Below are 21477 nucleotides of genomic sequence, written 5' to 3'. Positions count from 1 at the left end.
GCATGCTGTAGAGCACTCACTGTCTGCACTTTGTGGCCCTGGTTCCTGTGCTTATCTGAGCCGGAATGTGATCTCCACTCCGGCAAGAATGGTTTCTTCACAAGTTCCTTTATTTCTCTGGGCCTTAGTTTTCCTTGTAATGAAACAGATGATGGTCCCTATCCTGCCCACTTATGAAATAGTGAAATAGTGGTTGTGAAACAAGATGAAGAAATACACTATACAGAACCTAGTAGAGTTCATAGGTCCAACAAAAACTGTGTTTCCCCAGCAACTGAAGTTAGAGAGCCCTGCCTTCTTTTGAGCTCCTTCATTCTCAGAGACACACTAGGCTGTGTATGCAAGAGACGGCAGGACCTTTGGTCTTTAGATTTAGCTAATAGATCTTCTGAGATTCTGTTATTTTGTGGTCATTCACCTTTGATAGTTTCAGAACAACAGCAGACTTCTTAATTTAAAAAAGTCTTGCAAAGCAGAATTTTTCAGGCAATTTCAGGGGATTTTGGAAACCCTGGAATTGAACCACTGACTTGTATAAGCAATACATTAACAGATAATATATTACAATATATGCCTATCATATATATATACCATATATTTATCTTAACACATAAATGATTTAGTATATTAATTGGATTTAAGTATATTAACTGATTGGAAGCGTGTGCTTTAGAATGTTTTAAGGGCTGGTGGAGTGGCTCAAGTGGTAGAGCCCCTGCCTAGCAAGGGTGAGGCCTGGAGTTCAAACCCCAGTACCACGAAAAAAAAAGTAATAGAATGTTTTACTGACAGGAATGGATAGGCAAAAATAGTTTGGGGAGCACCAATCTAGACTGTGTGTTCTCAGGCTAGTTCCTGCTGTAAGCCACTCATTAGTAAGATAAGAACCCAGTGAGCTTTGATTTTTCTAAGCCTTTTTTATATATAATTTACAAACAAGAAGCTAATGCTTAGGAGAATTAAGGGTATGCATGACCTAAATTACCTTTGTCTCCCAGTGTAGGTGCTATTGAAAGTAAAATGTGAGGCCACAGTTTTTTTTTCCTTGGCAGTACTGGGGTTTGAACTCAGGACCCTCATGGTTGCTACACAGGCCCTCTCCCACTTGAGCCACTCTGCCAGCCCTGTTTTTGTGTTGAGTTTTTTGTTTGTTTGTTTTTTGTTTTTGAGATAGAGTCTGACAAACTCTGTGCCAAGGCTGGCCTCAAACTGCGATCCTTCTGAATAGCTAGGATTACAGATCCATCTGGGCCCACATTTTTTTAAAGAACACCTATTAATAAGCAGCTCACCTCCATCAGATAGTCATATTGCAGATGCTGAAGTAGAGGTAGAGTTGGTGGTCTCCTTGTTAGCTTTTCTTAAAGGCCAGATCTCAAAGCACTGCCATTACCTACAGAGCAACCAGTAAACCAAAGCGTGATGTGTGTTTTCTCTGGCTGCTAGGAAGCCTGAATGATAAAGCAGAAAAAATGAGCGCTCTGCTTCTGCCCTCTGGGAGCGATGTTCAGGTGCCATGTAAATGCTGAGTAATGGCCACTTGGAACTCTGGCGGGTGTCTTGGTCTCTGGTGGGTGGTTTGACAAGGCTTCAGAAACGGAAGTTGCATGCTCAGTTTCTAGATAATGCTCCATAGTCTGAGGCACATTTTTGCTGAAGCTTGGTGAGTACTTTGAAAGAATAGACCTAAATTCAAAATGGCCTTGAGAGAGGAATGAATTATCCAGAATGGCAGATTTTAAAAACTAGACCCAGGACATTCTGCTTCCAAGGAGTGTGCCTTTAATCTTAACAGTAGACCTATGCAGTGAGAGGTGGTGGGAACAGGCGAGGAAACTGAGGCTCGGTGAAGTGAAATGACTTACTCCTCATCAGATAACTATTGTATCCAAACTAGTCAATGTTGGAACCAAGGAAATAAACCCAGCCTGTAAAATTAAAACATTTTAATTAAAATTAAAACATTTTAATTAATTTAATTAATTAGCATTTTCAGGGTCACTGAATGAATGAATGAGAGGGGTGCTGGTTTTATGGACTCATTGCTGTGGCAGCAGGGATGTGAGCCCCAATATGATGAAGAAAGGAGTGGAGGGCAGTGCTTTTAACATCATAACCAACTAGTTCTAGATCTCACGTGGTGAGACCGGATAGCCAAAGCCCCAGTGTGAGTCTTCATCTCTGCCCACTGAAACAAATCCTAGTTCTTTACTTCTGGGTGCTTTGTGTGCATATAAGGTACACTGTTACCCCGCTTGAATGTTCTTACCCCGTGTCTGCTCATCGGACAGCTAATTCATTATTCAGGTTTTTGCTCAGTTATCTTCTCTTGTGAATCCTAACCTGCTCTGCGCAAGTTTTGTCATGTGTTCATTTTTTTAACTGTTAAAATTTTTTAATTTTTATTATTGTTATACTGGAGGGTACAATGTGACATTTACATATATCATAGTTGAATTCACTCCCTCCTTCATTCTCCTTTACCCCCTTCTCCCATTCCTGGAATAGTTTTAAGGTCTCATTTTTCCATTTACATACATGTGTACATAACATTTTCATATTCACCCTCCTACACCCTTTCCTTATATCCTTCCCCATCCCACGGGTACCAACTCCCCAGATAGGACCTGTTTTCATATTCATTTTTAAGTCAAGAACTAGATGGTTGACTTCTATAAATTATGTTAAATAGCAAAATATTTTCATACAGAGGAAAGAAAGTAAAGTTACAGCTATTTCTAACTTGCCACATTAAAAAAAAAACCCTACTGCAAGTGGATGAACTAAGTATTGAGAAGACAACAGAACTGCTCGGAAATTTAAGAGCGTACTTTAAAAAGTGTTGAGGACATTGAGGGCTGGGGATGACTCAGTTGTTGCCTCACATGTGTAAGGCCCTGGGTTCAATCTCCAGCTCTGCAAAATTAAAAAAATAAACATAACATTAGCACCTTTATCTTGCTATGTAAACAAACACATCACTTTTGTTTAAAGGTTGGAATGTTTTTAAAAATGCTGAAAAGATTAGATGGTTTGGGAACATAAGACAAGAAACCCTAAACTGTTTTGGACAGTGATCAACAGAGTTAACTAGATGAAATTTAATTTTTTCTGTGTGGCAAGGCACACTATAAGATAAACATAAAGTGAAGAAAATATTTGTCTGATGACACGGAAGAGAAAACCAACTCACACTTGGTTTCCCCTACTCTACACTTACAACCCAGGTCTCTTCGATGACTTCGAAAGATGGTGGGATTTCTCCCCACCAGTGAGCAAGCAGTTGATTCTGCAGGGACACCAGCTGGTTATCCTCTGACCCAGTTCACTTCTGATACTGTCCACCTGAAGATGGTATCAGATCCCACAGGGAGGACTCAGTCCCAAGACTGTGTCCCCCTTTTCTGATGCCAGTCACAGATTTTTTTTACCTTTGCTTTTGACTGACCAGCTATAAATTGGAGTTTCCACAGTCCCCTCCTCAGGCTCGATTGCTTTGCTTCATCAGTTCCCAGAACTTAGGGAAACATGTTGTCAAGGATATTACAAAGGAGTCTGTGAAGAGACGCACAGTGTGAGGTAGGTATACAGTAGGGGAAATAGAGCTCCCACACCCTCTCCCAAACACCACCTTCTAGGAAACTCCACATGTGCAGCTACCCGAAACCCTGACCTTTTGGTTTTTTATGGAGACTTCCTTGCACAGGCGTGACTTAAGCCTGGACAGCCGTGTTGAAATGTGACTGGACAAAAAGAGTCTGACTTGCTGTGATGGACTGAGAGGGAAACCCAGCAAGGCCCCTCTGTCCATATTCTTCTTGGCCTCTGTACATGGTTTCTCTCTGTAGGTTTGGGGCAGGACCCCTCTTTAACGAGAAGGGTCTTACACACGGCCCACTGTAAAAGGTAGACCAGAGATTTTCTCTGACAGGAAGGAGGGCTGTGACCTGCCTCAGGGAAGAGGGATTCTGCCTATTATGGTCCGCGTTGGGGAGGGGGTTTCAAGCCAGGAATCACGGATGAAAACCAAAACTGTGATCACGATTAGCAGTACATACTGCAAAAGATTGCTCTGCCTTGCACAAGACAGCTTCCTTACAGACTGAGAAGAGAAACGCAAGCAGTGGAAAAGTAGGCTCAGTGTGTAAACACAGAGATAAGGAAATGTTATTAACCAATAAAATACAAAAGTCAGGCTTTCTGTGATTAAGGCTTTCATGGATGGTAACATTTGGGTGCTGGTGAGATTATAGGGATTCTTTTGTATGTGCATTGCTGTTGGAGATGTGAATTTCTGCAGCAGCCTCTTTGGAAAGGAATGAAACTACATTCATTAAATTTGAAGCACACATTCTACCCTCCCCCCATCCTGCTTTTGTGAGTATCTGTCCAGAGATAAAGTACAAGCATGTAAGAGATTCTGCATACAAATTTTTATTGCAGGATTGGTTTTGGGTGGATAAAATTGCAAACAACATAGAAGTCTCTTAGTAAGGGGACTGTGATATAAATTGTGGTACAGCTTATTATAGACCATGATGACAGTTAAAATAACTAAGAAGCATTTGTATTGGGCTGGGTGCCCTGGCTTACACCTAAGATCCCAGCTATTTGGAAGGTAGTGATTAGGAGGATCATGATTCAAGGCCAGCCTGTGCAAAAAATTAGCAAAGGCCCCAAGCCAGGTGGTGTAGTAATTCATACCTGTAATCCCAACTGTACAGGAGGATTGCTGCCCAAAGCCAGTCAAGCAAAAGCTGGAGACCCTATCTGAAAAATAACCTAAAGCTAAAAGTGCTGGAGGCATGGTTCAAGTTGCAGAGCACTTGCTAAAAGTCCTGAGTTGGAACCCAGTACTGCTCATAAAAAAAGATTTGTTCATCTTTAGTCAGTAGGAAAAAAGCAAGTCAGAGAATTTTGTGTATAATACCTCATTTTTTTTAAAAGAGAAGATTGGAATGAAAACTCCAATATTTGTGTGTGTTTTAATCATGGATTAAGGTTTGCTGGGACACACTTCAGATTATTAACTTTATTTTAAGGAGGTGAGATTTTTATCTTTATGTATGTCTAAAGTCACAAGTGAGCGATTTATAATTTTTAAAACAAATGGAATTTTTAAAAGTAACTAGTGCTACAAAGTGTGCATAGGGTGGTTTAGGAATATATCACTTTCCCCAGCACTATAATTTATGGTGCATATTATGTAGCTTAATTTATGCAGTTACAGCTTGTGTTTTCTATGCCTGCCATATGACTGATGCTATGTCCTTTTTGAAGGAAGGAAAATGACTTGTTCCAGAGCTCAGTACCTGCAGTGGAGGTTTTAGTGAGCTCTCACTGTGTGCCAAGCCCAGCACTGGAAATGGGATATATACAAATTGGGTGAAGCTGAGAGCCCAAGCATTGTAAGTTCTAAGGAGAGTGAAGGTTACACTTTCATTTGACCTTGAACAAGGCTGGCTGAGATGCTGATGGAGCTTACAGGTAGGAGAGCTTTGGATTGATTGTACAACTAGAGTGTAATAGTGTGTGTATCTAAGCTCTCCTCCAGAAGATGTTCCTACACTCACAAAGATAAACACATGTCGCTATGGACACGTGACACAGAAGAGACCTTGTATAAAAACCCTGAAGAGAGGCCAGGGTCCCAGGAAAGAGAAGCGAAGCTAAGGAAGTAACTCATTGTGGAATGAAGGATGGTACTTAACAGTGTGTAAACACCTGTTGCATGCCAGAGTCGAATGAGGCCATTATAGGCTTTTCCCATCCATTCCCATAATAACCCTAGCAAGTAGGTATTACTGTAGTTGAGAAAGCAGATGCCCTAACCTAAAATTCAATCCTTGATTATATTTCCTAGAATCCTCCAAAAAGTACTGTGATATTTAAGCTTATATCTGTTAGATCTTTAGCCTTCAGTCTCAGAATAGATGAAATTAATAAAAGTAAAGATAGTTGTAGAGATTTGCCACGTATTTTATAGGCATTGTTACATTTCACATATGAAATTGAGGCCCAGAAATGTTGAGTGCCTCTCCTAAGATCACACAGGGCCAATTAGGACCAAAGTAGGAATTTAGACCCAGGTCTCTGTGTCCTCAGGCCAGGGCCTGGTTCTTCCACCAGCTGACACCTCAGTCAATACTTATAATAAGACCTCAGGGTCTTCTTATACTCACCAAATAGAGGTAAGCCCAAAAGAGCTTTACCTTCATTATGATGCCTTTACCTCCTGGCATTCAATAGCCAGGGCAGGTATTATTAGATCTTTTTGTAGATGAGGAAATTAAGGTCCCCAAAAGCTTTAGTCATCAGACTATGTGACAGGGTCACATAGCAGAGGCTGGAGCTACGACCTCCATTTTCCTAGGATCCTCAATCATTTGGCATCCGGCTCAAATTAGATGTCTTCTGGGGTTTCCAGAACTTGACCAAGCACACTGACTGGTTGACAGACAGACTTAGAAGTTAGCGCCCGCTGCCACTGCTCGTTAGCTGGGTGATCTTGGGCAACTTGCTTAGTCTCTCTAACCCATTTCACATTTATAAAATGAGGGTAATAATAATAGCATGGAGTTGTGGGCATTGAATGAGATAATGCAGGAGAAATGGTACTGTTCTGACACATTACGTAGTCAGATATTTTAATTGCAACTAATTATACCTGTTACATTGTTGATACTATTAGGGAACAAGAATTCTGTCATCTCCCTGGTGTTTCCCTCAAGCCTTTCACAGAGTGGATTCGGAGTGGATATTGTGGCACACAGTATTCTAGTGTCCACGATAGTTGAGTTTGTCAGTGGAAAAGGATGTAATTTGGGGTCAAATGAAACTGGATTTGTACTGCTGGCTTTACCACTGCATTTCAGTTATCATAAAATGATGCCTTGAAAGGAGCCTCACTCCTTGAAAGAGTTTTACAGTATTTGCTATGGTGGATCCCACTCTACTGTCAGTGCTTGGAAGTTGGCAGCCACAGTTATAGGTCCTGAGAATCAAAGACTAGGTTGGCAGTCAGTGAAGGTTTTATGAGATATTTGAACCTAGATCAGTCCCACTTTAGGTTATGGGGTAAAAGGGATGGGGTTAAACATTTCCTCTCTCCTTTTATATTCAGTGACTGGGGCCTGCAAATGAAACTGTGAAAGGCAGATTAATAGAAAAAGTTTATTTAGGATGCAGATTTGGGGCTCATAAAAGAAGTGAAAGGAGTGGTTAGGCCTGGGAGAATGTATGTCATTTTAATAAAGGGCTATAAATTATAGAAGAGTAATAAGACAAGGAAAAAGAGGCTTCTAAGTCAGTAAATCTGAGAAGATAAATATATGGGGGAAACAAATAGGAACTAGGGATTGTTTAGGAAGGTTTTTAAGGCAGACTCATCTTGGTGGGGACTTGCCAACTTCCATGACAAGGGTTTTCTGTTGTCTTAGTATGGGAAAGTGCCCAACTCTAAGATCAAAAAGGCCTAAATTTAAGCTTCTTTATTTATAATTACATGTACTTGCCTAACTGGACCTGTCTGGTGCAGTTATTAAAATTGTATTGTTTTGTTCTTTACTAAATTGAAAGGTTACACCTGAATTTTTTTTGAGGTTGTTATTATTTCATAACAACCAAAGAGGGAAGAATTGTATGACATACAACGTAGCAGTTGTGTGTCATGCATTAATTCAGTATAATTAGGTGTCATGCTAGACACAGTCAATATGCTTCACCTAGATTTTAGAGTTATCTTATATTCTGTAACAGTATTGTGAATGCTAGAAATTTTTTACAAATATTGGAAAAGAATAGGCCTTCTTGCTGGATGGATCAAATGTTTCTTTCTTTCCCTAGTCTTCTTTCATCCAGTCTCAACACTCAGTGCCACACTCGTGAAAGTCTCGTAGTAATAATCTTAAAACAGAGCATGCCAGTGTGAGAGAAAGGATATAAGGAAAGGCTGAGGGAGGTTGAATATGGTGGAAATATTCTGTACTCATGTATGAAAAATGAGATCTGTTGAAACTGTTCTAAGAATGGAAAGAGGAGGGATAAAGGAGAATGACGGAGGGGGGTGAATTTAACTAAGATATATTGTAAGCACTTTTGTAAATGTCACAAAGTATCCCCAGTACAACAATAATAAGATAATAAAAAGAAAAAACATCAGAGCGCTCTGTAGCTCTTAGACCTCTTGAAGTGGCCTGCCCATTTCCTGCACCATTAACCCCTCTGTTCATTCCCACCTGTTCCTGTGACATACCTCGCAAAGCTTTTCGTTTTCCTCTTCTGTGTACTCCTGAACTGGCAGTCTGTTCAGATGGTGTCCTGTACTCTGTAATATGGCCTCCCTCTGCCTCTACCCTTTCAAATTCTTGCACCAGAATCATGTCTCCTTGCCTGTCACTCTTTGTGCCTGTTGAAAATGGGCTTAGCCAGCCCTTAATTTTATATGGAAGAGTGTGTGTGTTCCTGTTAGTAAGTTATCACTATGTAATGCAGTATGTTTTAAACCATGTGATGCCTGTGTTCCTGTACTGTTGGATACTGCGTGTATCTCTGAGGTAATAATAGCTGGTGTGTTGGGGTCTGTGCCACATTCCAGGTGCTGTTTCAAGTGCCTTGCCATTAATTCCCATCATTTCTACCCTCCTAGGATTATTGTAATCCCAAGATATATCTTACTAACCTGCTATATTTCAACGTGTTTATATACATGGCATATATATTATTATGTATTTCGTGTTTAGATGTGCACACACACACACAGTCTTTCTCAGTCATGGTTTTTCAGTTGTAGAATTAACAAAGCAGTCTCACCTTCTGCCTTTCTCACATCGCATTTATGTTTCATTTACTTAGTAAGCATAATTCTTCCCTTGCAGAGTCCTGGTTAGGGTGAAGTAAGATATTATAAAAAGCATTTGGGTCAGAGAAAATTCTCCTCACATGCCAGGGCTTCCTTCCCATGGCCTATCTGCCTTAGCTAACTCCATCTTATTTGAATGAGTCCATCATCACTGGTAGAATAAGCTTCTTGTAATTCTTCCTAACCTCTGCGTGAAATTCCAGTTCAGGGTAAAAACGGCTTTGCGGGGAGGAAGGGAAGACATTGGAACTGGAGGAAAAGATGGGTGGAGGATTAGGGGAACCAACCTACAGTATTTTATTTCTTAAGATGAGTGGTGAGTACATGGATATTCTGTTTTTCTAAACACTTGTATATATTTCATTTGAAATATTTTATGATTTCAAGTAAACAAATAGAAAGCCTATATACTCATGTTACCACTAAGGTCCTTCCCTTGGAAGCAGTTGAAATGATCATTTTTGTTCACTGGCCTCCAAAAGCAAAGAAGAGAGTTAGGGGAGATTGTCAGTTGCCTGTGGGTCTCCTTGGCTTAGACAGAGGCATGGGGCTGGCTGCAGCAGGTGAGAGAGATCAGACATGGGCACCCTGTCAGGTCAGCTCATGTGGCCTGTCTTATGTTTTCCTGAGCTGATTCTCTATGTGAACTTGGGCAGTATCAGAGCTGCATTCTATCTTTTTTAATATCTCAGCCAGAAATGATGACAAGCACTGCAGGCATCATGAATTTTTAATGGAGTGATGATTAGAAAGCTGCTGGAGCCTCGGTTCATTTCATTCCATTGCCATGACTCCTCTTTCCTAGGTGCTCCTCAGTTCAGGCCTGTGTTCTGTGTGCCTTGGCAGTACTGAGGGCATTTGAAAATTAAATTTTTAACAATTTCATCTAAGTTCTTGAGTAGCCTTGGAGATTCTGAAAAGGGATTCAATGAATCTATGTCAACAAGTATTTACTGAATCCTAGTTTTATAAGTCCAGCTCACTGGAAAATCCACAGTGGTGTCTCTTGGATGGGGATGCAGAAGTAAACCAAGGTGATAACAAAAGAAATGCTATTTGGATTAAGCCATTAAAGATAGGACTTTGATACGTAGTTACTTGTCCATTCATTCATCCCAAAGCTGCTCTGCATCCTCTGTACCAGCATGCAAATGTGTAGTGCTTTGTACACCACAACAGAGGACAAGGGACATGAAGAATTGAATTGACAAGAGCATCTGAAATGATTTCACATAACAGAAGTACCCATCACCTCCCCTTACATTGCCAATACAAACCATCTTCCACACCTCACTTCAAGAATGTGTGGAAATGAAATATTGCTATCCATATGTCTGCACGATCAGGAACCTGGGTATCCCTGATGTGTGACAGTGTCTGCCACAGGAGTTGAGATGTTCTGCACAATTTAACAGGGCCATACTGGATGCTATTTTGATAACAGCAAGACCAGAAACAAAGAGACCAAAGGCAATAGATGATGTTGAAAAGATTGTTAGCATGGGGGGGTACAAAGTTGTCACATTTGGGGTGTATTTTAAAGGTAGAGGCACCAGGATTACCAACGTATTGCATCTGGTGTGTGAGAAAGAATGTATGACTCACAGGCTTCAGCATTATAACTTAGGAATGTTTCTTACCATTAACTGACTGTGTTAATGAACTGGAAAGAAGAGGTTGGGCATCCAAGTGGAGATTGAATAGGCAGTAGAATGTATAGTATTTAAGACTGTATTGTAGGGGTAGGCGCTGAACTTGGGATATCAATTTGAGAGGTGTCAACTAATACAAAACATTTAAAGTGGTAAGACTTAAGTTTGAGATCCCAAGGGAGTAAACATAAGTAGAGAAGAATAATTTCCTCAACATACTGAGGTCAGACAGATGAAAAACCAGCAAAAACAATGGAGAAGGAGTGGCCATGAGGTAGGACAACCAAGAGAGTTTAAACTCCTGAAAGCCAAGTGAAGAAGGTTTTTCATAGAGGTGGGAGTTAGTATTTATGGAGCGTTCACTCTGTTGAGAAATGTTTATATAGCTCATGTCAACTCAACACCATATCGCTGTGAGGTGGATGTTAGCCTCATTTTGTAGGTTGCACTTCGGACACTGAAGCAGGAGAATTGTGAGTTTGAGGCCAGCCTGGGCTACACATGTATAGAGGCTGTGTCTTAAAAAAAAAAAAGAAGAAGAAGGAGAAGGAGAAAGGAGGGTAGGAAGGCTTGAGAACATTTGGTGTACTGCTAAAAATTCTGAACGTGTTCAATAAATGGTGCAATTTATCTGCTTTCCTCTCGAGAGTTTCCAGAGGTCAGTGTTCTAAATAACTCTTCATTGTGGAAAATAATACCTCATACTCCTTCCCTTCTTCTTTTTTAGACCATGTACAAAATGAAGAAAACTATGCACAAGTTCTTGATAAGTTTGGAAGTAATTTTTTAAGTCGAGACAACCCCGATCTTGGCACCGCATTTGTGAAGTTTTCTACTCTTACAAAGGAACTGTCCACACTGCTGAAAAATCTGGTAAGCCTTGTCCCCATGATGGAACAGAACTAACTGCATGCTGACCAGAACCTAAGGTCATCAAAGAGAGCAACTCCTTGCCCCCCCTTTAGTCCTCCATCCTGGGGGTGGAAATAAAATAAAAGGCTAGGTAGCCCAAGGTATGGAGGTCATTTTTTTTTAATCCCATTGGGAAATTTATGGGATTTGTACCTTTAGCCCAGCTGATAGCAGAGTAGATTTATTGAAACCAAGAGAAACTAGGTAACCTGAACTCTCTTCTACATTCTACTGCTGTTTGTTTTTAAGAAAAATTATAGCAACTTTTGCTTTTTAATTGGTTGAAAGAGTGAAGATAATTTGTGTTGAACATGCATGGACATACACTTTGCAAGAACTGTGTGTCACCTGTGTGATATGGCCAATGCATCTTAGTACCTGGTTTAGGAATAATGAACTTCCCTTGATTCCACACATGATTTTAATCCACCTCTCCAAGAAAAAGGTTTTGAGATTTAGGGAACTTTGGTTTCAAAGTTGATGGCAGAAAGAATCCCTAAAAATCAGGACACTGGAGATGTTGACCCTAGGAGGCCAACGCAAGGATGGAGGGTGGGAATCTGTTTGCCAGGCCTGTCTGTATTGTGCCATACCCTCTTCCCCAACCCTCACACAGAAAGGTTCATTCTGGGTAACATCACAAGACTGACCGTGTAGACTGATTGGGCAGAAGTTCTTTAAGAGCCGTCATGTTTCCTTATGAATTAATCAAGTCCCAAAAGTTAGGGGTACAGTAAGTCCAAAGGTGCCGGAGGAGTGCAATTTGTTGTCATATTTCTCCTCACTTTGCCCTGCCCTGGGAATGAGGCACTGGTCCCTTGTCTCTCCTCCTCCTGCTTCCAGCATTGCACTTTTCCTTCTTTAAGGATCTAGATCCTAAACTCACATGTCCTTAACCTGGGTCAGTTATATGTCAGATGGGCTTCCGTGGCCTTAGGGATAATCCCATTATAAAGCCATTTGACACAGGCAGCTTAAGATGAAGACACCTACTTGAAAAATGACAGCTGCCTTTCTGCAGTCTGTTAACCTGAATATCTGACTAATCAAAATACTCTTTTTTTCTTATACTAGATAAACGTGTGTATCTGTCTTCCTGATAATTTAATTCCAGTTGGTGGTTTATGCCATTGATCTAAATTGACTACTCTAAAAGAAAGTAAATGTTGACTCTAGAAATACTCTTTTCAAAAACTTGAGAAAGGATAATTTTGAATGTTCCTGTCTTTTTGGTTTAATAAGCCCATGATGTTTTGTAAAACCTTAGACTATTTAAATCTCTTTCATTCAGAAGAGGACCCTCTCATGTCCTCTTCCCTCTGGGTATTACCTGACATTGTGGTTGTTGGGTTGCTGAAAGGGTGGGTGGTGGGAAAATAGGGTGTGAAATAAGATTCAGTACTTCACTTTGATAATACTTGGCAAAAGACTCACTCAGGAAGTTTTTTCCCTGAGGGAAGCATTGTCACTTGGCTAACTTGCTCTTTTGGCTTCCAAGTATATTTAGCCTAAGTCAAAAGTCATCACCCTGTGTTCATGCACCAGTCTACTCTAAACTTTGCTGCTCAGCTCTGTATCAGTACATACTCACAAACCTGTCAGTCATTGGATACATTCAGATATCTTTATATAAAACAACTCGTGTTTATTGAAGAGCTTTGAGTCTGGCAATGTGGTGGGTGCCTTACATAAATTATCTCCATTTAACACATTTATAGATAAAAATCCTATGGTGATTATACCTTTAATCCAGCTGAGGACCCTGAGGCATGCTGAAATTATTGTACATTGTTCATCCACAGTGTTAGTAAGGAGACAGAACCCAGCATTCTGTCTATTTTGTCCTACCCACTCTTTATATACTGCCTGTCACTGGATGCCCTGGTTGTTCTGGCTCCCTGGCTTCCAGTGCTAATCTTCCTATTCCATTAGATACGCCCCAAGCTCAGGGCTTTTCCATGTCCATTCCCCTTTGTGGAGTAGAAGTCTAGGGAAAATCTAAAAGACATTGCTAAAAGACCTAATTTATTTTGCTAAGAAATTAAAACCAAGCCAGGTGTCAGTGGCTCACACCTATAATACTAGTTATTTGTGAGGATGAGATCGGGAGGATCACGGTTTGAGGTCAGCCCTGGACAAAAAGTTCTCAAGACCCCTTGTCAATGGAAAAAGCTGGGCACAGTGGCAAACATCTGTCATCTCAGCTGCTATGGAAGATCACTGTCCAGGCAGTCCCAGGCGAGACCCTATCTCCAAAATAACCAGAGCAAAAAGGGCTGGAGGTGTAGTTCAAATGGTAGAGTACCTACCTAGCAAGCAGGATGCCCTGAGTTCAAACTCAGTTCCACCAACGAAAACAAATAGTGTTCTCTCTTCAAAGGTAGTGATAGCATTCTCAATAAGGGAACAGGCAGAAGAATTGGTTTTTACTGTAGTTTGGCTACTAGGGGAACAATATTCTGACTAAATAAAAAGGCAGTTCCTGTTGTTTCTACAACCTGACAACACCCAGAAACTGGCTGCTTCCCTTCTTAGGCTTTATCAAGAAAGAAAAGAGAGCAAAACTGACTAAGGTGTGCTCTTGAACAGAGGGCTCAGAGGGAGCCATGTCCTATCCCCTAAGGAGAGGTTCTGGATCTACTTGCAGCACCTCTAATCCCCAGCCAAAGAGTCTGAGGCGCACTCCATGGAAGCCAGTGTTCCTCAGAGTATGCCTAACCACCCTCTTTCCCTAGGCCATTGAAGGCCAGCAACAGTAGCAATAATTAATGTAATTGAAATGTCCATCTCACAGTGTAGAAGGCATTCAGTCCATCCCTAAGAGTCTCAAAGTCTTAACTGTTCCAGCATTATTCAAAAGTCTAAGTCCACAGTCTCTTCCAGCACTGAAAGAACTCTCACAATTCAGAAATAAAGCTGTTACATACTTTTAAGACACAGTGGTGGAAAAGGCATAGGGTAAACATTTCTGTTCCAGAAGGGAGGAATATGAAAATTGAAAGGAAGTTTCAGCCCAAGGCAAAAACCGAGCAGGGTAAACATTAAGTCCTAAAGCTCTATATCTGGCATCCAAGGCAGGTTTAGTGTTAGATATGGTGTTAGAATGCAGGCTCCCAAAGACTTGAGCAGCACCCCCCCCCCCCACCCCTCACGGTCTTGTTGATTGTGGTACACATGGCCACTCCTTTTGGGCTGGCTTTGCATAATGCCTATAGCTTTCTTTCCCTGGCAAGTGCGGCACATTGCTGGCATGTCCACCTTCATTGGGTCTCCTCTGTGGCTTTGCCTTCAGTTTCACAACTTCACTTTGTGTTGTTGCCCTGTCGGGCCGCTTATGGGGATGCTGGCCCTGCAACACACTGCTTAGCCTCCCAGCCTTTTTTTTTTTTGAAATCTCGGTGGAAGCCACTTGACCCCATAACTCTTAACATTTGTGTGCCTGCAAAGTCAGCATGACATGGATGGTGCCAAGGTCTGTCGTCATCATAACTATCCCTAGGCCCATTTGAACCACAGCTGTTCAGCCTCTGAGAGCCTCGCTGGCTGCACACAGGAAATGATTCCTTAGTTGGTTCTGCCCAGGCTCTTTTCCCAAATGAAAGTCTTTAAAACAAATTTTCATTTCTATGCCTTTGCGCCTGGATGGGTAGAGTGACTTTGCAAATTCCCAACATACTTAAGCATTCTTTCTATGGTCCCAATGCAAAGCCCTTGACTCTGAATAGGCACCAATAACCGACCATCCCCTCCTTAGAACTGTGTACAAAGACATACTCAAGAAAACAAAAAAGGAACATATGAAAAAACTAGTAGATTTCAAGTAAGATCTATAGCGTAGTCATTTGCCTTGGGCAATGTCAGTATCTTGATTTTGTTAGCATACTGTATAAGCTGTTGCTTATGGGGGAAGGGATTGATGGGGTACAAGGGACCCTTCTGTACTATTTTTTCAACATTTTAGGAGTCTGAGTTCTTTTCAAAGTAAAAAGTTTAAATCAGAGTACAAGCCATCATATTCTAATCTGGGAGGTAAAGTAGGGGAATATGTCTGATAAGACATAGTTATGTAAAATTTTCATTGTAAAGCCAGTGTATCTCTGGTATTCCTTGACACAACTGACGTGCAGTCCTCTGCTCACTTCCTTTGCGCTTGTCTAGGTTTTGTAAATCAGTCTCCTGGTGAATTTCTTCCTCTAGTTGAAGTCCTGTGTGTGGTTGCTATTCTGAAAGGATGGAGTGATTCACTCTTTGCTCCCAGAAGTGAATTTGTTTGTAATGCTTGATTATATCTAGGAAATGCTGCCTCTTAGTGGTGAGAAGCCAGAGAAATGTGGGATGATCTGTTTTGTCCTTACTTTTAATGTATCTCTGGTGTCATTTTAAGCGCAAGAACTTCGAATTTAAGGAAACTTCGGTAAAAAGAATTAGTCACTAGCTTCTTAGCTGTGTGTGGCAGATTACTTGAGTAACCCATGGGTCTTAGTTTCTTCACTTCTGTAAAATGTAATTATTAATCCTTCTTGCCATGTTCACTCATTATTCAGGTGTTTATTGAGGTTCTGCACAAGCACTGTGACTCAGCAGGAAGGAGATGGTCATGAGAACAACACAGAAAAGGCCTTGTCCCATTGAAGTTTGCATTCTGTAGTAGCATTTTTATAAATAGTGTACATCAAGTATCTATTGTAGCAGTTGGTTTGCAGTACATGCTTAGTAGATAGTAACATTTTTTAGTAAATTATTAGAACTATTTCTTTAGTGGACTTCCCCATCTCTCTACTTAACTTTCTTCTGGTTAAAGGTGTTTCCTAATAATCAAGAATGGCTCCAGACAGAGTAAAGCTGCTTGTTCTTCCCAGAACCTACAGTATTCCATGCTTCCATGCCCTGGTACATTCCATTTTTTTCTACTCTGGGGCCCTTTAGCACTTAATGTATTCGTGTTTTACAATCGTCCCTGGTTTTTTTGTTTTGTTTTTTTTCAATAGGATGCTCTTGAGTTTAGCTTTTTGTTTTTGTTATCCATTTGATTAAATATACAATACCAAAATTGTTTTTCTTTAAATCATTGAAAGGAAAGCATTAAAATCTTGCTTGCCAAACAGTGCTGACTGGGCCTACTCTACTAGCATCAGGCCATCATTGGATGTGATTGTGACAGCGAAGTTAAGGAGTCAGCAGAGAGACTCTCTTCCATTTAATTTTCCCAAACCACAAAATGGGATGGAAAAGGAGTAAGTGGTGGGTTTAAATAGATTCTCAGGGACAGAGAAACCATTTAAATGAGAGTCACAGTGTAGCAATGGTTTTAGAAAATATACATAAAACCTTTTTAAAAAATAGTAGGAGGTGCCCAGAGGAGCTCTAGTCCAGCCAGGATTCAGTGCATCTGGTTCCTTGTATGCCCTGAGTCTTTGGACAGCTCTGTAGCTTGCCTGAGAGACTGAGTGTCATTTAACAGTTAGAAGGCAGTTATTGCTTCAGAGCTGTTGGAGCAAAGAAAAAATTTCTCCAGCTGCATAACATTTCCTGTTTGCAATTTCTGAATACAGAGTATTGTGGTTTGGGTTAAGGATTTCTTTAAAGTTTCTTCTTTTTCCTCAAATGAAAATAGCTGGAAATGTGCATATTTCTAGCAAATAGATTATTTCTCAAGTGCTTTGAAATACTAAAAAGTATAGAGAGGATGTTGCATGCTCAATGGTAAATTGGTAGCCTCTGGTGCAATGAACTAGTACATTTTTTAAAGGCCTTATCATTTTTAAGACCTTATCCAGGGAGGTCCTGAGTTCAAAACTCCAGTACTTCCCCCAAAAAAGAGCATAACAACAATAATCCATAATTGGAAGACTCAGGCTTGTGGAGTGGCTCAAGCAGTAAGAGGGTCTGCCTAGTCAGTGTGGGGCCTTGAGTTTAAACCCCAGTGCTGCCAAAAAAAATGACAATTCATAATTGGAAGGTTTGAGTGTTTGATCTATCAGATCACTACCTAGGAATACTATGGGACATTTTGTGAAGTGAGATGAGACCTGTTCATGTGGGCAGGGAATGAAGAGTGAGCAAGAGGAAAAGGGTGTGTTTTGTTTGTTTGTTTGTTTTTTCTCCTTTTTTTTTTTTGGCCTTCAGCACAGTTCTATTTTTTTTATTCATTTATTCATATGTGCGTACATTGTTTTTTCTCTTCTGTTAGAAAATCATACGTGTTGATTGTAAAAATACTAGAAATATGAAAAAAGTTTAAGAAAATGACCATCATTACATAATTCTAGGTTCTGTTGATACTTAAGAGGATAATATTCTTTTGAAAATATTTTACAGGTTTATACATAGATGCTGATAACTTTCATGTATATGTATATATATTACATACATATCTTATGCAGACATAGATACAAATATAATACCTTACCCAGGTCATGATCTAGTATCTAAAATCCTTGAGGTTAGATGTAAGTCAGAGTTTATGCATTTTAGAAAGGCAATGCCTCCCAGTGCCTCCCTAGCCCATGCTTATGAGTAAACACAGTTTTATCTCTGCAGTGAGACACTTGAATGTTCACATGAAGTGTGATAAATAAAAGACATGAAGAGTCCCACCTCAAGTCAGAGTGCACCAACAAATGGATTCAGGCCAAGTCAGGCTTTAGTGCCTCATGAGTTTTGTTCTGTTTGCAAGAAACAAAAACATGTATTGTACCATACAATACAGTATATGCAATACTTTCTGTATTTTGTAAGCTTTATTGGAAGCTGAATAACCATGTAAGTAAAATTTTTAAATCATTTTAACAGGCTACATAGTATTTCTAGACCATAACTAATTATTTGAATTTTACATTCATCACAAGTGTACCTTGCGTTAAATGCATCCAGTGTACAAAAATCTTGGGTTACCTGAGGCTGAATTTAAAAATAGTTTGTTTCAGGGTGTTTTGTTTTTTTTTTTTTAAAGATTTGCATTAAAAGTATTTCAAATAAGAAATTCAAATGATGCATTTTAAATAAGATTGGATTTTCAGCCAATGAATTTTGCATGCAGTAAATAACACTTTTCATCTGAAATTTGTGTGTTTTATGTACATGTGATAGTTAATTGTTTTTCAACTTGAAACAGACTCACAAAACAGTATTTTGGTACTAGGAAAGACTTATGTTTTAGAGTTATATGTCTGTGTGAGAAGAAGGAAGGGAAAGGGGGAAAGAAGAAGAGAGAGAAACCAGTTGCTTGTTGGTGGAGTTTCATAAAAGGGGACTGAATTGTATTGACAAAGGTTTAGAATGCTCTTTGGTATTCCTAAAGTTTGCTTATCAACATATCTTTAAAAAATAAAGAAGATAGCCTATAGTCTCAGCTACTCTATCAATTCCTGGGCAGCATAGGGAGACACCTTGTCTTTAAAAAAAAAAAAAGAACTGGTCTCAGCCTTTAGGCAGGTAAGGTTATCATTATTTGTGTGCTTAACTTCTGCTTACCCAAATGCAACAACTGTGTATTTATAGTGGACTATGCCAGGCTCTATCTTAAGCACTTTACATGTACTAGTTAGGATAGGCAAATTTGCCATAGTAAATTAGACCCCAATTCTCTATTGCTTAACACAGTAAAGGCTTGTTTTCTTCTTGTGTTATGTCTACTGAGGTGGTCTGGTTTATATAATAACAGTGCGTCAGATATTAAGTCACCTGGAGACTCTTTCATCTCAATGTAGTTCACCATGACCGGGAAAGAGAGATGAGGCAGTTGTATGAAGGCTTTTCACAGCTTTCCAGGTATTTTAGTTCTTGGGTCCACCTAGCTTCAGGGGACCAGGAAATTAAAGGGAAAGAATGGAGTATTTGGTAAACATTACTATCTGCTACCTGTATATATTGCCTCATTTACTCCTCACATACCCCTCCCAGGTAGTAATCATAATTATCCTTGATTAACAGCTGAGAAAATTCAGTCCCAGAGGTCAGGTAAGAGCCAACATTCAAACCCAGGTATCTGTTTAGAATACACCGTACTGCCTCTCAGAGGCATCCTCTTATGGACATAGGTTTACTGTTAACTTAAAAGTTGTATTGATTTAAAGAACAACAATCAAAGCAATGGCCCAGATGTTGCAAACATAAGGCAAACACTGTTTTGAGATACTTTCTTTCTGTATGTTTTTCATTCCAGAACCCTCCGAGAGTTCTTTTTCCTTGCCCAAATGTGGGAGGTACATTATGAAAAGCAAATGCAGATATTTTCATTGGCCCAAATACTCATGTCAACAAAGAATCTGCCCCAACATTTACTCTTGACTTCTTGTACTGTTCCTTTGTTTCCCATTTTCTATCCCAAGAGTGGCTTCTTGTATAGATTCTCCCACTCTTCTTAATTGCTTCAGATTAAATGGTCTGTCTTGAACTGGTTTTGAATTCCTCTGCAAAGCATTGCCTTTCAGTCTTTTCTTACTTCATGATGCCATTGTCCTCAGACAAGGCTGCTCACTCCAGGCCCTCCTGTTAGGAGGTACCTTCTTCTGGACTGATGTCAGCCAGCACTGGCAACAGATTAGCAAGGGGAGCATGTCTGAGTTTCACACTCCACTTGTATATGCCAGGTGGGTGCTTTGACTGGGTATGTACCCAGTGCAACTGTATACAGTGGCCATGCCCCATACATGAGGGTCCTCTTGCTTAGGAACAAGAGTATCAAATTGTGAGACCAAAACACTAATTCCATGCCTTGCTCTTTGATAAAAGTTCTGCACTGAGAAGCACTAACATTTCCCATGGAGGCTTACCATGCACATTTGTATGTTAAAAGCTTAGACATCATGTCCAATTCAGTGCTTCCTTACTTGAGCACAAACTTGCCTGCTATATAAGAAACATTAACTCCCCACTGAATCACTTTGAGAAATGCTAATTTAAATATTTTGCTGGATCCTGTGATCCGGTCCATTTGTTATGTTTACATTTTGAATTTTATTCCATTCCCTTCTGTCCTTCTCAAATTTATTTCTGTTTATATTTCAGTATGCAGTTTCTTATTATTTTTCAGCTGGTTGCTTCTTATACTTTCCCTAATCTTTTTATTTTGGATTATACATTGTGGTGCCTTTGATACATCTAGGTTTAAACATGAAGAAATGCCCTACTCACTCAGTATTGAGCTGGTGTCTTGCCACGTCTTCCATTAGAAATGAATGGACCTTTTCATTGACTTACTGCTCCCAGCTGTGTTAAGAAATTGAAAAAAATTGAAAGTTCAGAGAGTTGGCAGAAGTCACACAACTTTGAAGTCGGATACAACTGATTTCAAATCAGTGCTCTGCCACTTCCCAGGCTGGGTCATCAGAGGCAGATTTGTTCATTTGCTCACTCATTTGTCCAGAGAGCAGGGGTATTGAAGTCTTCCCAGAAGAGGGACCCTTGATCTGAGCCTCAGTAATTAATAGGTATTTATGAAACTATTCTCTTAAGCTAACAGAGACTGTTTTCCTTAGATAGAAACATTAATAAATAGCATTAACCACTGGTTGATACACTGTGTAGAAAGTCAGGTGAGAGTCTAAATTAAAGCCAGTACTAAAAGAAAGAGAAGACTTTCTAAAGTATATCCTTGACTCAGCCATCACTTAACAAGTGCTCACTCTGTGCTAGGAGTGACCATCACTTTCTGTATAGGAGAGTTCTTGTACCACATATTTTAATAGTTTAAAGGACTACTCAATTTTGCAGAGAAGGAGAAAGATGAGTATAGGACCAGAGTTTTAAAACTTCTTGCTTTGGGGTTCCTACAAATAGAGGAACCTTGTATTTGGTGTCCTGGTAGCAGTTAGTATCATAGGAATACATCTAAGAAAATTCCTTGTCTGTGGCCTTGAAATGTATCAGCCAACTGTTGGTGAAAATCATAGCCACCATTTAAATGGATTCTTTGAATTCTAAGAATTTCAGTGAGAATCAAGTGAAATGAGTCTTAGAACATGAAGACACAGACCTAGCAGGTGGGGCAAGGCAGTCTAGACAAAGGGCAGCAGGTGGCCCTGTTCACTCATCAATTGAATAAAAGCTGTG

At 40.0% G+C, this 21477-nt stretch overlaps 1 protein-coding gene across 5 annotated transcripts in view; it reads left to right on the top strand.

Annotated features, from left to right (window-relative positions):
• The window catches only part of Asap1 (ArfGAP with SH3 domain, ankyrin repeat and PH domain 1), a 325249-nt gene that overhangs the window by 191748 nt on the left and 112024 nt on the right, over positions 1 to 21477 (top strand). For all 5 annotated transcript variants that reach the window (XM_074069229.1, XM_074069232.1, XM_074069228.1 and 2 more), the window contains one exon: positions 11240 to 11385. In XM_074069229.1, the coding sequence (XP_073925330.1) occupies positions 11240 to 11385 (146 nt within the window). The remainder of the gene's footprint in view (positions 1 to 11239; positions 11386 to 21477) is intronic.

This window comes from Castor canadensis, chromosome 3, assembly GCF_047511655.1.
Source record: "Castor canadensis chromosome 3, mCasCan1.hap1v2, whole genome shotgun sequence".
Taxonomy (NCBI): domain Eukaryota; kingdom Metazoa; phylum Chordata; class Mammalia; order Rodentia; family Castoridae; genus Castor; species Castor canadensis.
This window is presented reverse-complemented; position numbering and strand designations above follow the sequence as displayed.